This window comes from Papaver somniferum, chromosome 7, assembly GCF_003573695.1.
Source record: "Papaver somniferum cultivar HN1 chromosome 7, ASM357369v1, whole genome shotgun sequence".
In the NCBI taxonomy this organism is placed as follows: Eukaryota; Viridiplantae; Streptophyta; class Magnoliopsida; order Ranunculales; family Papaveraceae; genus Papaver; species Papaver somniferum.
Genome location: NC_039364.1, coordinates 126,819,381 through 126,836,483, shown reverse-complemented (window position 1 = coordinate 126,836,483; position 17,103 = coordinate 126,819,381). Strand labels below are relative to the sequence as shown.

At 37.2% G+C, this 17,103-nt stretch overlaps 1 protein-coding gene across 1 annotated transcript; it reads left to right on the top strand.

Annotated features, from left to right (window-relative positions):
- Window positions 1-401: 401 nt before the first annotated feature.
- Window positions 402-6,066, top strand: LOC113295199 (cytosolic enolase 3-like). The gene is made up of 13 exons (XM_026543545.1): window positions 402-459; window positions 574-716; window positions 827-981; window positions 1,044-1,137; window positions 1,748-1,819; window positions 1,909-2,025; window positions 2,948-3,028; window positions 4,039-4,145; window positions 4,225-4,328; window positions 4,432-4,530; window positions 4,636-4,721; window positions 5,182-5,268; window positions 5,992-6,066. Exons 1-13 carry the CDS (start codon window positions 402-404, stop codon window positions 6,064-6,066), a joined length of 1,278 nt encoding a protein of 425 aa, XP_026399330.1.
- The last annotated feature ends 11,037 nt before the right edge of the window (window positions 6,067-17,103 follow it).

Genomic DNA, 17,103 nt, shown 5'->3' with positions numbered 1-17,103 from the left:
TGGTACAATTACTGTTGTAGTTGCTTCTTCTACAAAATTTATAACTCTGCTTACTGCAGCTGCTCCGCTACTTCTGATGCTATTTCATACTACTGCTGGGCTTGTTGCTGCAGTATTCATTGTTCTTTTGATTTTACTCTCTTGACTGTTGTTTAAGGGAGTGATTAATATTTTCAGTTTGGGTATCTTTACTGTTCTTTTCTCTTCAAACTGTTTCAGCCTCTACCTGTAACGTTTGAGAGGGGTGTATTAGGATAGTCTAGTCAGTCAGTTGACTATTGTCATTGTAATGCAGTCTGTGCAGGTTATGTGTCTTCTATAAATACTTATCTCATGTATTCTTAACAAACATCTAATAATATACCTGTTGTAAGCTTTCTACTGATTTCTCAAATATTACCATGGATCTGTCAGACAATATGGAACAGAATAAAGGAACTTCTTTTAAGGATTCAATTTGTACGTAGCCTAAGATAAATAAATTTCTCAGCTAATTCTCTTGCTCCATCTCCTCCGAGTTTCAATATTCTTCGAAATAGGGCATATAACATTTAGGGAAATCTTTTGTTTCAGTACTTCTTGATTTTGATCTAAAGGAGCTAGGCTCACAAATGTCAGTTCAGGAATATCTGGATAAGCATTTGCTTTCTCGTAAAATTGAAGATGTTGTAAATGCCGCTGTTAGAGCTAAGGCTCCAGACCCTGTATTGTTCATCGTAAGTCATTTTAGCCCTAACTATTCACTAATCTTCATCATTATTTATCTGAGATTTTTTTATTTTTTTGACTTGATGTCTTTTTGATAATTTTTAAAAATTTTGTTTAGTCGAATCATACGAGGAAAGCAGTCTGTTGTGTGATCACGAAGATTAAAGCTAGGCAAATCCTCGATAGCAAAGGGGTTCCCACTGTAGAAGTCGACCTTTACACGAATAAAGGGATGTTTAGAGTTGTAGCTCCGAGCGGAACTTCTTCTGGAATGTAGGTTTTGGCAATGTTCTCTAGTAATTAGAAAGTACATTTGTTTTTAGATATTTGTGAAGATTCTTATCTACATATGCTAATCTCACGTATGAGGCTCTTGAGTTACGTGATGGTGACAATGGGAAATATCTTGGAAAAGGTGTTAGCAGAGCTGTTAATAATATCAACGAGAATAGATTCTTGCACACACTTAGAAGCTCTAGGATACAAATGTTTTTTTACTTGGTCAATAAAATATATTAAAAAAGAAAAAACTATACAGGTCCCAGGCCTAATAGAAGCTATCCAAGAGGCCACCTTCTAAACAAGCCTATTTAAAACAGAAATAAACCTAGGATACAAATGAAAGGATGATTTTGGTGAGGATTGCCTCCAATATATTGAGATCTCTTCAGGAAATTCCTGTGCCATATGTATGGTTTTGGTGAGGATTGTCTTCAATTTTATTAAGATCTCTTCAGGAAATACTTGTGCCATATATGTAAACTCCATCTAGTCGCAACTAGGAAATTGATTACATCAGCAGCCTTTTCATGCTTTAAAGAAGAGTTTTGTGAAATAAGGAGTAACATAGTCTTGTCGGGTGAAAGGCTTAGAGATTCAAAAGATTGAAAACATTGATTTGATAGAATGAATTAAGAATGATCTAAGTAATTGTAAATGATATAATGTCGTAGGTTTTACCTTACACCACGTTGACAACAACCTTGTATCACTGTGAATGGTTAAGCACCGAACCTTGCTTTTATTATTTTTCATGCAGGGTCAACTTGGCGTAAATGCTATACTAGCCGTTTCAATTGCTGCTTGTAAAGCTGGTGCCGCCGAGAAGGAGGCATGAGTGCTACCATAACATTATCTCATTTATACTCAGTTTTGAGAATAAAATGCTTATTCTAAGAGCTTTCATATGGTCCATCGCAGGTTCCACTTTACAAGCACATAACAGATCTCTCTGGTAAAACCAACCTCGTTCTTCCTGTCCCTGCCTTCACAGTTATTAGTGGTGGAAAACACGCGGGAAATAATTTTTCCATCCAAGTATGCTCTATATAGATTCAGGTTACAAAGCCTTTGTTTATCTGTTAATATCTTCTCAAAATATATCATAAATACGTTGAATTTGATGTGAAAATTGGGGCCATCAGAAATTCTAGTGAGACGATTTTGAGCATCTAGGCTAGCTATGAGATGAGAAATTCCGGTTTGCATAATGCAACAACTACTAAGGTGCATCCTTCAGACTTACACCCACCAGTCAATTGCATCAAATTGTGTCAGTGCGACTCCGCATAAGTTCTCGGTTCATGAATATACATTTGAAACAATGATATATAAAGTTCACTAAACTTTAATCGAATCAAATTTTTATCTTCAGTATATCTAATTACATTACCTCTCATCTCATGAGAGAGAAAAGCCTTTTCGAGGTTGGTGATAGATGTAGTATGCCTAGTTGCTCGGTTACTTCTCAACACCCTTTTGATAGATGATTGTGTAGACATAATATCGGGTTAAACTGGTTGATGGCTCTTATAATATTTGATGTTCACATCCTTCTTGCTTGTACCTCTTAATTTGCATTGTCATGGTATCACTTTTAAGTCTCAAGTAACATGACAAGCTTTCATTTGCTTATGAGAGATATACATGAAAATAGGGCCATTTGGATCTCGAATAAGAATGTAACAGTGAGCTCTTATATTGTTATAAAGTTTGGAATCTTTGGATCTTGAATAAGAATGTAACAATGAGCTCTTATATTGTTATAAAAATGGAATTGCCTCTTACCTCTAGGGCATGTATTAGCAAATGAATTATTTAGTGGCTGAACATAACCCCTGAATTTTATGGTTTTTATCTGGTTACTATTTCAATTATAACATCACAGACATAGTTACTCCCAGATTATAGTTTTCCCTGAATTTCGTTCGATTTGAATTGACAATTGAAATACAATCAGGAAATCATGATTCTCCCTGTTGGTGCAAACTCATTTGAAGAGGCAGTGCAAATGGGCTCCGAGACATATCATTATCTGAAGGTAATTTCTCTAAAATATGTGTGTCTTTGTTATTTATATTTTGTATTGCATTGCTTGAGAGTTTTGATAGCTAATGTATGTTGGCCTGTATATTTGATGATACAAATAACTTTTCTAGGTCTTGCATTAGTCGGGATGTCTGTATGGTGAACTCGGAAATAGCTGGGCATATAGCCGCCTGTTTATTTATATTATCTGTGTATTGTTAAATTTCCTGTAATACTAAGATTTGCTCAGATGAGTTGTAGCCTTTTTGTTTTTGTTTTGTGTGTGGTTAGATCTATTCAAGTTGTAAAGGTCACATCTTTCAGATGAACCAAGAAGTATCACATCTCTGATTCCCATATCACCAAAGTGTAATGTTGTTATATTTTATACCAAATAAAGTTAATGCTCCATAATATTTAAGTTATTGTTCGTAAGTAATTTTCAAACATCTTCCCTTCTTTTTTAAGCTACAGGATGACCTTTTCGTGCTACTTCACTGAATACTTCACTGAATCCTTCAGTTATTGTTATCAGTTGAATCAAGTAATTGTTTGTTGGATCTTCACCTAGTTTCAAGAATCTGAATCCCAGGAATAACCTTCTTGTCCTGTCCCCTACTTGTCATGAATTCTCCATGCAGTGTCTGTGGATGACTTACAACTTTCCCTTATAAATGAAGTTTAATAGTCGTTTGTGATTAGTAATTCAATTGGGTCTCTCTCTTAGAAACCTCTTCATGATAGGAAACATAGTACATGAAAGGTTGGGGGTTATTAGGTGCCATATTGCATAGTGCAGGTACCATCCTGATGAGGGTACTTATTTTCGGTTCAGTGCAGCACATTGTCACGAAATGTTGGGGGTTATTAAGTGCCATATTGCATAACACAGGTACTGAAGTACCATCCTGATGAAGGCACTTATTTTCAGTTCAGTGGAGCACATTGTCACGAACTATCTGTTTTTCCGCTGAATGTGTCCTATGCTTTTTCTTTCTTCAACTCATGCGTCCTGCTTATTAGATAATTCTAATCCAATCTCAATCAGAGCAGGCTATTATCATCGAAAAGTACGGAAGAAATGGATGCAATGTCGGTGAAGATGGTGGATTTTCTCCAAATATCTCAAGGTAAGATGTGTTAAAACTTGCTGCGCGTGGAAGATAATTTATGGTGATGATTTAGTTGTTGCGATTTTTGTTCTGCCAGTTTCACTGAAGGCTTGGATCTCGTCAAGCAGGAAATTGACAGAGCAGGTTATAGTGAGCGAATTAAGATAGCCATGGATGTTGCGGCTACTGATTTTTGCATAGGTGAAGATTAATTCTTTTCCAATTGCAATTGATACAGCTAACGTAAAAGCATTTGACTATATGTTATTTTTTAACTGAAGAAAAAAGATGTGTTAATTCTTAGGTACAAAGTATGATTTAGACTACAAATCTCCCAATAAATCGGGGCAGAATTTCAAGACAGCAGAAGATATGGCCGAGCTGTATACAGAACTCTGCAAAGGTAGTGTTTTCTTGGTTCTGCTGAAGTTTGGGTTACTCTGTTATTTTATGGAGTTCTGTCATCCTAAAATTGTTCATTGTTCTTTTATTTGTTTGTTTTTGCCAGTTTACCCAATTGTGTCTATTGAGGATCCGTTTGACAAGGATGACTGGGAACATACAAAGTTATTTACAAGCCTTGGGATCTGCCAGGTCTGTTATCTTTCTGTTGGAGATCATAAGTTACAGTAAAAGATTTCTACATAACATGTCCGTTCCTTGCAGGCAAGCACCATTTGATATCTCATCTAGGGAATCACCAACAGAACTTATACAATATCTACAGAGGAGTCCATTTATTAGATCTAACTCTGCCCTTAGTATAATCACCCCTGTGGTATTGATATTTGGTGCAAATGAGTATTTTTATTTGACCAGTCACTTACTAATGTTTATCAATGATAATCTATAATTGAAATTTCATTCGGAACATTGTCATATAGTATATGTAGTTGGCCTACCGCTAACAGATACAGATTGTGGTATGTCTTGTCTTTTTGCCATATTCTGGCCAAGTTTGGTCGATGACATCATCATCTTTCATTATTTCCTTTCATAGAACTGTATCATGCAAAGTAAAAGCAAAGACAACTTTACAGAATTATTTTTCCAGGTTGCTGGAGATGACTTGTTGATGTCAAACCCGAAACGTACTGAGAAAGCAATAGATGAATTCACTTGCAATGCACTCGTTTTGAAGGTATTCTTACTGATGGTATTGTGTATTGGGATTAGTCTCCATTACCCTATAATAATATTTGGGTCTTTACATTTGGCGACTTCACTTGGACTAATCTTCGGTACCAATATCGTCTTCTACCCTACCCCGGAAAATATCTAGCCACTCCTACCTTACCTCGGAAAATGCTACCAACATCTACCAAGTCTTCAACCTCAATAGCAGCCTCGGCTTGGATATCACAAAATATTTCCAACCTAAAAAGCATCATCGTACCCATTTCTCCCCCTTTGCTCATCATCACAGTGAACCCCGAAGGCTTGGCTTATGTTGAATCCAAGGGAAAATTGGTTGTTCGATTTGGATTCGATTGAGAAGAGATGGAACAGAGGGAAGTTGATGGCTGCACATAAACTTCTTGTAGAATCCCACAGAGAAGAGTTTTCAATATTCAACCACCAGAGCTCCCCCGAACCATTAAGGAACGCAAGATGTGTTGCTTCTCTGCTGAAACAAAGAGAAAAGATGATGAGCGAAGCTGCATTGGAGTAGCGACAACAGTTCAAACGTAGCCGCAATCTCGAGCAGATAATTAACAGGATAACCAGAGCATGAACTTGGATACCTCAACATCTCACCCCGGCTTACTTTTTCTTTTATATCTCTTCGTGTTTTCTTATCGTGAATTTCCTAACGAGTCAATTCAATTACGTGATTACTAACTTCATTTACTTGCTGTTACAGAAAGATGAAGAACTGGACGAGTCACATGTACAACAACAAAGTAGACACATCGTCATACAAGACCCGGGAAAGTGACGAGCTAAGCATGTACATAAAAGCATCAACAAACACAAGCTCCCGATCACAAAATATTATCAAACCATCACCCCAACGTCAGTCGAAAGGAAAAGAAGTATCTAAGGTGGAGTGCAACTTTTGGGGTTGACGAACCGGCCGTACGCAAGTGTTGCTGTGGGTTACCAATGGTAGGGTAGGGTTGGCGGGTACGGGTAGGGTATGTGCACCCCTAGTTACCATCCTCAACTCCACCACCTGAACCCATTGCTTGGAATCGATGTCCAACTAGAGAAACAAATAAGGAGCGACAATGACTAGGGATCTCTGCATCCAGGATTTCAACATACAGAAGTTTAACTTTGCTTAACCTTGTGAGGCCTTAACATTACAAGCTGAAGGCATTATAGCTGGAGTAGTCTCTGACATATGGGAGATGTTGTTGAAGACTTTTATTGATGGAACGTTAGCATGCCCTTGTTGTTGTGCGAACAACCGACCACCTACAGAAACCAACGCAAATTTATTATCATTTATTAGTGATGAGTGATTAAGATTCACCCAAAATGATTTCACGAGTATGATAGCCACAACCATCTCAACTCATGACAGTACCACCAAGCTGATAGCATGGTCATCGTCACCTCCACTCCAAGGTGCAACATCGGGTCTACTACCTCCCGCCATGACAGTATTCATCCGCGTTCATCACTTACGACATCGACAACCCAAAATTTTCATCTAATAAATACCCAGCACAGTTGCCGACAGCGACTACTGACGAATTTTAACTGCCACCAAAAATTCACACCCACCATCGGATCATAACCCTTCCATGCCCGGAAGACACTACTGCCTTATACCATTAATCGCCGAAGTCAGCAAGAGGCATCATCAAATTTAAATACGAAGATCCAATCATCGAAATTAAAAAGATCCTCAAGAGACTACCGATTGTTTAAGTATGCAAATAAGAAATATTTAGAATTTTGCAATGGTGAAATTTGGGGCTCCTATATAATCGGAAGGCTAATAACAACCGATTATGCTAGTTCCCAAATTCGAAAAATTGAGATTTTTCCAAAAACCAAATTTGGGGCAACTGTATAATCGGAAGCCATATTAATTACCGATTAGTATAGTTCTCAAATTAAAAAAAAAATGAGATTTCTGCAAAAACAAAATTTGGGACAAATGTATAATCGGAAGTTACAACACCTTATTAGGCTACCAATTATACAGTTGCCCAAACAAAATAGAGCCATTGAAACTCTAAACTCTATATAAGGATTGTATCCTTTTACCCTCTATGGAACACAAATACCTTTAAACTCTCTCCAACATCATCTTCAACATGATGGCCCAACCATTCATTAATCCTACAGAGTTCACGATTGAAGAAGATTTATCTTTATGTAGGCGCTATGTTCAATTCTATCCGAGACGAGGAGAAGAACGTAGGCAAGGAGGCATAATGAGTATGAGTTATTTGGGGAGAATTCACGAAAAATTCTGCGCCGACACCGGGAACCCAAACAACCGCCACTCCGCTGATCTTTTCTGCCGAATTGGTTCAATAAACGGACACGTCGAAGAATTCGTCCATTTAACTTATCTTGTGAATGAATATCGATTGAGGGGTGAAACCAATGATGAGATTATAGAAAGATCTCTCGGCGAATGGAGGAGATGGAAAGGATCAAACTTCCGTTATGAAGCTCATTTTAGAATCCTTAGGGCGATGAAAAGATTCAATCCGTTTAGGACTCGTCCAACACGTCCAAGGCGGTAATCACAGTACTTTGTAATAGAATTGTGGAAGTTCAATGTAAAATTATGATGATGTCTAGGTGATATTGTTATGAATTTAAAAATATTTATGAAAATCAGAAGTTTTAATTAATTATCTAACTACCGATTATACTCTAACGGATATTTCGTTCAAAAGAAACTAGTCGTTCCTCGAAAACAACATACAATCAGTTGGTAACACGTATTGATAAACCTCCGATTATACTACTCGAATGAAACTGAGAACTCTGTTGACAAAACAACCTATAATCGGTAGTGAGAAACTATCATTAGCTTCTGATTATTCATAATCGGTAGCTTTGGTTCAATAATTTCCTACCGACTGTATGGAATAATTGTACGTAATTTCAGTACAGTTCTGCAAAGGTACGCATCAACGACCATATTTTCAAAAAAAAGAGACGTTGGGACTCTCATCTATATAAGGAGGGCAAACTCTTATTATTTATGCACTAAACAACATATATATAGCATCGTGTATTCTACATATAGATTTTCCATCGTCTACTCTTGTGAATTCATTATATATTTCGACTTAAGAGCATGGCAACGTTTGACACAGCTGAAGATTTGGTCATTGTGAAAACATGGTATCATGAAACAAGACGTGAAGATGTCATAGCAGGAAGGTTAACACCCGAAGTCTTTTGGGAGAGGGTATATAGCCAATTTGTGCTAGAGTATGGAAATCCAAATCAAAGATCACTCCAACAAGTTCATGATCGTTTCCGAGTTGTCCAAAAAGGGGTAAATGATTACATAACGATACAAAAGAGGACATTTAACACCAACCACTTAAGCTTGTCGATCCAACAATTTGTAAGTATTTGCATACTTCTTTTAAATAACACCGGGTGTCTAATCTTTCTTAGTAAAACGAAGTTAACATTATTTTGTGTTTGTTTATGTAGGAGACACTCTCAAAAAGACAGTACTTAGTGGAAAAGGGTGAAGAATTCACTTATGATGGGAGTTATGAATTCCTGAAGTCCGTAACAACAGTATAAAGATTGATCGATAGTTGCAATCGGATGTTATTAAGTTACGAATCCTAACGATTATTTTTAATCGGAAGTTTATGTAATATGTTGTCTACCGATTCTGGGAAAATTTTCAGTTTTTTTTGTCAGAGTTTGGTGACAATCGGATGTATATGTAATATGTTTCCTACCGATTCTGGGAAAATTTTTCAGTTTTTTTTGTCAGAGTTTGGTGACAATCGGATGTTTATGTAATATGTTATTTACCGATTCTGGGAAAAAATTTCAAATATTTTATCATGGTGACAATCGGAAGCTAAATTATAAAAGTTAATAACCGTTATAACATTGATTATGGATGTTTATAAAAGCTTGTACAATCGGTTGATATATTACTAATATATAACTACCGATTATAGCTTAATACTTCACAATATTTTCCAAAAAACTCCAAAAAATACATCTTTCAAAAGTAACGATCATTCATCTTCATCATCCGAGGGAACCAATTCGAGTACGCCTTCCGGAAAGTTTTCTTTCATGACACGATCCCAATCCAACATGTTGGTCTCATATTGTTTTAACCAATCCTTACAATGATTCGTTGGGAAGTGCTTCGTCCAACCACCCACCGGAGGTAATGGGCAATCTTTCTTTACTCTTAAACCGATAAAATGCATCTCATTCACAAATTCCATAACAATTCTTCTATCTTTAACCGATTCATCGCAAACCGCCCTTGTAGGTGCAAACGTAAAAGAATGTCCATACTTAGGAGGAACAAAGAAATGTACCACGCAATTCAAAACGTCCGCTAAGAGATATCCATATTTAGGCATTGTCATCCAATACTTGGATACGATTGTCTTCAATCCTTTTCGGCACTTTACACGCGCAACTAAGTCTTTGAATTGTAGTTCTTTGTCGTGTCTATCTCATTCTTTCATCATCCCAATATATAAATCCTTGTCCTTGATTAGTTGTACCGCCATCTTAGTTCTTAAATCTTGCCATTGAGTGACATCTTCGTTCACCGCCTCTCCAAAGTAACCAATTTGTTCCGTAGCGACGTGAAACCCACAATTGCCATCCCCATCAACCTCGTCGGTGGACAAAACAAATGGAACAATGAGTGGAGGGAGTTGTTCCATATCTCTTCTATAATCGTATACCTTGATCGTGTTGGTCTTCCATTAAAATCCCTAGGACAACGAAGAGTACCATACTTATGTCTTATAGTCACCATTTCCGTTGATTGTGTTTGTTGCGAGTCGCTCATTTGATCAATAACTACGAAGCTAGTTTGGGTCTCCACCAACACAACTTCTTCCATCGCTGCCGCTTGACTTACTTGACAAGGCTCGGTAGAGACCTTTGGCCTCACTTGTCGGACGTTCGGTACACTTTGATCTTTTCTTGGACGACCAATTTTCTTTGGTACCGGCTCATCTTCAAATTCGGCTTCCGAACGCTCATGCCTACACAATATTCTTTTATTAGACAAATACTCCTTCAATTCTTTTCTTTCAATGGTCCTCGACACTTTGGTGTTTGGCCTACCCGCACTCTTTTGCTTGATAGGTTCATCAACCTCCCTTAAACGAGGGTGAAGAGCTTTCTCCAAATCATGCATCAATATTTGCTTCTTGGCGCCATTTGATGTAGCATAACGCTCAGATATTCTTGCACACAATTCCGACTCCATGAACGACGGACCATCAACTACGGGGGTGCTTGGAGTGAAAGTTAATTGCTTCCAAAATGGATGAATATCATTGATGTCAATCACATCGACGTACCTACCCATTTTATGACGACATGGGAGACCAATACCTATCATATCCTTGCAAACACAAACCGTATTCTCGTCATCATAAGCTTTATATAACTTCAATTGTTCCATCATGTGATTTATTGTCCATTTTGAAACTTTATGAACGATGCCCCTTAGAAGCAATCTTTCCTTTTCATGTTCCGTAGGAAATTTATGCACACTAAATTGCATATAATCCTTAATCTTTACGAGATCACGATTGGTGAATTCATGGATTGCTTCTTGGATCGACACAACTCCATTTTGATTACCTAGAAGTATTTTCTTTAATCGGCCATGAGACCCTTCCGCAATGCTCGTCACCTCGTTCTTGAAGTTACGATATTCATATGTCCATGCATACACAAACCTCTCCTTAATCGGTAACCATTGTGTTTTACAATACTCAACGTCCTTTGGGTAGTCCGTGCCATATTCATCCTCAAACTTCTTCAATTTACGTTCGTATCTTTCCTCGGTTATTGACCAAACGATCTTGTCCCATGCTTTCATGAACGCTCTCCAAATCATTCCATCCTCCTTCCATTTTTCATCAAATAACCTCTTCTCTTCCTCTCTTTGTTCCACGGTTAATTTACTAATGCGCCTCGTCCTTTTCCTTCGACATCTTGGTACCTTTCCTTGGTTTTTTAGCTTGGAAATGGATATGACAATTGTGTTTGATGTTGAATTGAATGTGCCACGTACATTGCAAATTTCGGGCTTCGGGAAACACTAAGGCTATTGCATGCATTAAGGATTGATCTTTATATGTTACAATAACCCTTGGAAAATTATCGCCATTGTAAATGGAACTCAACGTCTCCAACATCGAATATATTCTAATACTTCTGGCAAAAATATTCCCTGCGTTTATAAGAGAAATTCTGGTACATTCAAGTCTAGAAAATGGAGTCACATCCATTCTGATCCCCTTGAACCTGTTTCAAGAGGTCTTAGACTTAGTCCTCAGAAGAAGCTTTCATAAGGATATGTTAAAATTGATATGTCCTATGTTTCTGGACTGAGGAATAACCAGAAAAGGAAGGCCAAACAAAAGCCATAGTCATCTAATGAGCTAAATGCTCATACTTGTGCTAATTAATCACAAGGTTGATCTCTCATCCATCAAAAATCCTAGTGGTGTGAGAATTGAATAGGTATACTTTATGGAAAGTAACCTTGATTATCTAGCTATTTTCTTATCGTTCTTAGATAGATAATCAGTCTCTTACTCGAGGGTATTTTGGCTTTGCGTTTAAACTCTTTGATAGTTGCTTTTGCCTTCTTCTTTTTATTTCTTCCCTGAGTTTCGTTTATGGGCTTTCAGTTTTACCCATAAGGGCTTGTGTACGGTTTGGGTTTTGACTAACTTATTTATCTTCAAACCCTAGTTCTCTCAAACCATTTATATACCCTTCCTATTGTGTGGTGGCTTTCACTCTAGGTTTCTTTTCTATGGCTTCTTCTTCATGGTATTTGCCTAAATACTTTGTTTACAATAGTATATATTTTGAGTTTGATAAAGAGAAAGGAACTCTTGTTGAAGTTGAAGGATCTCTTTCTCAACCTCCTGTTTTCCACTCAGATTTTGAGGAAAAGATTCCATCTAAAGTGATTATTGATTCTCAACAACTAGTTGGGACTATTAAGTTTCTTGATGCTATGAGAGCTAAGATTGAAAAGGTTGACGGTTATCTTGATTTCTTGAAGAACCATGTTAAAGGGCCTCACAAAAAGGATAGTTCCTCTAAGGTTGCCAACTCTCAGAAGCTCAATAATCACAAGACTCATGAACCTTCAGAATCGTCCAATTGATGTTATCGTGTATGGTTTGTGTTAAGAGTTTATCTTGTTTAGTTTCCTAGGAAGTATTGTTTTTGGATTATTTGGAAGAATAACTAGTGCTATGATAGCCAAGATTGTGACTACACATAGCTATCTTTTGTTTCATTCTCTTTTGTTATTTTTTAGGTTTTTGGTATTAAAATTCTAAAAATATTTTGAGGATGACTGTTATTGCAATATTTTATTGGTTTCATATATTGCAATACTGTTTATGGGATAGGTAATTTTAACGGCCGTGAACTTTAAGGTCCCATATGTTGTCAAAAGTAAAGTCGTTTATAATCGGTATTCAGACGAATCGACTTTTGACAATTACAAACGTTAAGACTATGCAATCGTGTATTTGATGGAAATAGGATGTGAACGTTTGTTTTGTAAGGATAAAGTCTATTATGTCACTTTGTGATGCAAAGATAGAATTGATCCTTGTATATCCACGATTTTGGTCTTCATTGATCTATCTTATGAAAAACCATGAAGGCTCCATTATGTGTCTTATGTCGAGTACCTTACAACTAAGTCGATTATGTTGGCTTTGTTGGTTATTCCACAAGTTATTGTGTTGAGTATATGAACGACTACACTATCATGTTCTATTGGTTTATGTAGTCATTTATTCCGTAAGGTTTTCCTTATGTTGAGTATCCTAATATTCCGTAAGGTTCTCCTTATGTTGAGTATCCTAATATTCTGTAAGGTTCTCCTTATGTTGAGTATTTGAACGGTTAAGTTGGTTATCTTCGTATGATTAACTTAGTCGTAGCTCGTTGATCCGTGAGTTTACTATTAAATTGATCACTTTTGTGGTTTTGATTTAATTGCTTATTCAGTTAAGATATTCATGGGTTTACTTGTGAGTATTTTGGTTGAGTATTGGATATAGAAAATCATTCGCATGGTTTTTGGTGTCCAAATAAAATCCTTGTTTTCTTTCAAAATTAAGGTCGCTCATGTTGTTCTATTGGGAATGACATCAAATGGGGGAGAGTTCTTTTGAACTTGTGCTTAATGGTAATATCTTGCGGGGAGTGCGGCTGTGGTATTTTTATAGGGGTTATCTTGTATCTTCAAACTCCTTGATGAATGCTGTTAGCTTCGGCTATAAAATTGCATCTAAATTTAAAATGATGTGTGTCTTTTCTTTTGGTCATGAAATGTCTCTTGTGGAAATTTCATTAAGAACCCGTTCTTTTACCTTTGCCAATTTTATTGACAAAAAGGGGGAGAAATATTGTAGTTCACACTATATAATACATATGGTTTTCGGATCATTGTGTAAGGGGGAGTGGTTTCCATGATCGAGATAGAGTATTGACTAAGGGGGAGTGATACATATCACTATAGTATTATTGTTAAAGTCGTGATGCAATTGGACTTTGATGTTTCATAATAATACTATGACACTATTTAATAATGATTGAGAATCTCGATTTCTCTTATTATTTATGCTATGGATCTTCAATAACGGTGATGCTAAACTTACAACCTTTGGGATCATTGGAGTACTTGGAAGGACGAAGATTTCAAGAAACGTTGAAGATTAGACTATGGAATAGGAGCCACTAAAGTTTATCTTTTTTTGTATTCCATATGTATTAATAGTTTTGTCACTAAAATTGACAAAGGGGGAGATTGTTGGAGCATATCTCGGTTAACCTTGCATGCATTGCTATATCAAGCATATTTGTCAATGTTAGTGATCAAAACTATAAAGTCTTGATTTCTAGCCTATTAACAAAGTCTCGGACTAGGATAGGAAAAGTGTAGTTGAGCTCAAGGACTTCATGGAAATTCAACGACAACGACGAAGATCTACACAAGGAACCGTGGAACTTCATCAACAAAAAGGTATGTGAAGACTTGAACTTATCTATCACTCAAAAGTCTAACTATTCTATCTCCTACGTCTTATGAGACAAAAGTCGTATGTTGTATAGACTAGATCAAACACATTTGAGATTTCAAACTGAGTATTCAATGCTTATCTTTTTCTCGAAATTCATGTGTTGGTAAAGCTTTTTTCTTTGATCAGGTTTATCTTCATCTTTCAATCACTAAGTTGAGAATTGCTCTGACGTGAAGACAATCTGTGAATAACGGTTGGGATAGCGCCCTCTAAGAATGTTTCAATGATTGAAATGAGAGTTAGATTACATAACCATGTATTCCTTGATCCGAAGTTCTTTGAACTTTGTTGAGCAAGAGAAATCGGTAGGATTGTGGAATTGTCTTGCCAAGTCCGCGAACCCAGTCCGCAGACTCAGTCCGCGAACTGACGGAAGTTCTCGACCGAGAATTTCTGCTGGGATTTCCTAAACTCGTTTGTGCGACCAAGTCCGCGAACTCAGTCCGCAGACCCAGTCCGCGAACTGGCGGAAGTTCTCGACCCGAGAATTTCTGCTGAGTTTTGGAAAACTCAAACCGATGCTTAAGTCCGCGAACTTGTTTGTGTATTAAAGAGGTTATGATCTAAAGATGTGCTCTGAACATAAACATTAAATTACTAAGGAATGCTTAATGCAAACCGTGGCTATAATGTTCATTGAGCCGATTCAATCGAATCGAAATCATCTTGAGTTCAATTATGTCTTGTATAGTTACATAAGATCTCATAGCAATTGGATGACTCTCTAACTAGTTTGTTTGAAGCCAAGTGAACTAGTTATGATGAATGAGGAACCAGGTCAATATGAGAAGCTCATATGGTTTCCTTTTGGTTACTGAATTGAACCAACATGAACGTACACGTTTGGGCCGGTTTTCACGAACCTGGAAAACGTTTATAAGTGTGTTTGACAATCTTTGTTTTTCGATCTAACGGTTGAGAAATATTAGCTTGAATCTAAATCAGGTTTCATCTAACGGTGAATAGAGTTTGCTTAATATCTAAGCAAAAACCCTGATTTGAAAGTCTATATAAAGGAGACATCTAGCTAGAGCAAAACTTAATCCCCACACACCTTTCTTGTGTGATACTAGTGCGCTCGCTAGAGTTGATCTCCATTAACCCTTGAGTTTCTTCTCTAAATTCGGGTTAACGACTTAAAGACTTTATTGGGATTGTGAAGCCAGACCGATACTACTTTTATCGTAGTTGTGTGATCTGATCTTACTTTTCTATCGTACGAGTACAATCGATTGATTGGCTTGAGAACGTTTGAGTTCTCCGATAGGTAAGATAAAGAAGTCACGAACGTTCTTCGTCTCACCGTTTGTGATTCCTCGATAGTCTTCTTGTGTATTCAGGAATTGAGTATTGAGATGTGATTGATTTATCTAGGATGTTCTTAGGGAATATAAGAACGGATTAATCAATTGGTTCCTGTGCTACCTTGATCATATAAAAAAACGGAACAAAACTAGGGTATATCCGTGGGAGACAGATTTATCCTTTGATAGACTTTTCTGTGTGATACAGATTTGTTTATTATCAAAGCCTGCGATTTTGGGTCGTAGCAACTCTTTGTTGTGGGTGAGATCAGCAAAGGGAATCAAGTGCGTAGTATCCTGCTGGGATCAGAGGCGTAGGGGTGCAACTGTACCTTGTATCAGTGGGAGACTGATAGGGGTTCAACTATAGTCCAGTCCGAAGTTAATTGGTAGTAGGCTAGTGTCTATAACGGCTTAATACAGTGTGTATCTAATCTGGACTAGGTCCCGGGGTTTTTCTGCATTTGCGGTTTTCTCGTTAACAAAATTTCTGGTGCCTGTGTTATTTCTTTTCCGCATTATATTTTATATAATTGAAATAATACAGGTTGTGTGTTGAAGCTTAATCAATTAGAGATCCAATCTTGTGATTGTTGATTTCATTGATTAACACTTGGATATTGGTTTTTTGATACCGTCCAAGTTATCTCTTGTGTTTGATTATAAAAGACTCGCTATTGTTTAGCTTGAGTAAATCAAAACAAGAAGAGAGGTAATCACTCCTTGAGACACTATATTCTAGATTGAGTCTGACTGTCTAGTTGATTCTCTAGTAGAGTGTTTCAGAGATTGTTCATACAGATTCCTAATCGAAATATTGGGTGGTGTTGTTAGACCCCCGCTTTTTCAGTAAGTTCTTGGGGAGTGCGTCCGTCTTGATGTCGTATAGGTGTGTCCTCTCCATATTCTCCTAGGTGTGCGTCATTAAGTTGAAGGATAGTCATGTCCCGTCTTCCTTCATCTCCTAGAGATCCTTCATCATGGGGTTGTGGGGTAAGCGCTGCGATGCGTGCTGCTAACTCGATACGTCGTTTTTCTGTCAACTGAAACTCGATTAGCGCATGTTGGAGTTCAGTGAGTACTTCTCCATCATTGTTTTCAGTACGCTGTGCACCATCGCTCCCTGCAACAGCAATCTGTTCCAAGTGTATCATAGTCAGTGTCCTATCTCTGAGATCAGAGGTCAGTGGAGTCGCCAATGTAAATAAAGTATAACTTCCATAGGATCAAACCTCTAAGTTACACTAAAATTGATAGAAAATAACTCTGATGCAGAAAGTAGTACACTGCTCTAGTTTACACAGAAATGGAAAAATATTCAAAATAAATCTAAACTTCTCTCTTGAGGGGGTATTTATAGCTTTCCAAAATTCCTTTGAGTCATCTGATGACGTA

Excerpts from the sequence above, each read along its gene's own strand:
- LOC113295199 (XM_026543545.1), top strand. The coding sequence starts at position 402 with ATGGATCTGTCAGACAATATGGAACAGAATAAAGGAACTTCTTTTAAG. Across the intron at positions 1,138-1,747 it reads GAAAAGGTGTTAGCAGAGCT|GGTCAACTTGGCGTAAATGC; the intron begins GTTAATAATATC and ends TTTTTCATGCAG. Across the intron at positions 3,029-4,038 it reads AGACATATCATTATCTGAAG|ATAATTCTAATCCAATCTCA; the intron begins GTAATTTCTCTA and ends CCTGCTTATTAG.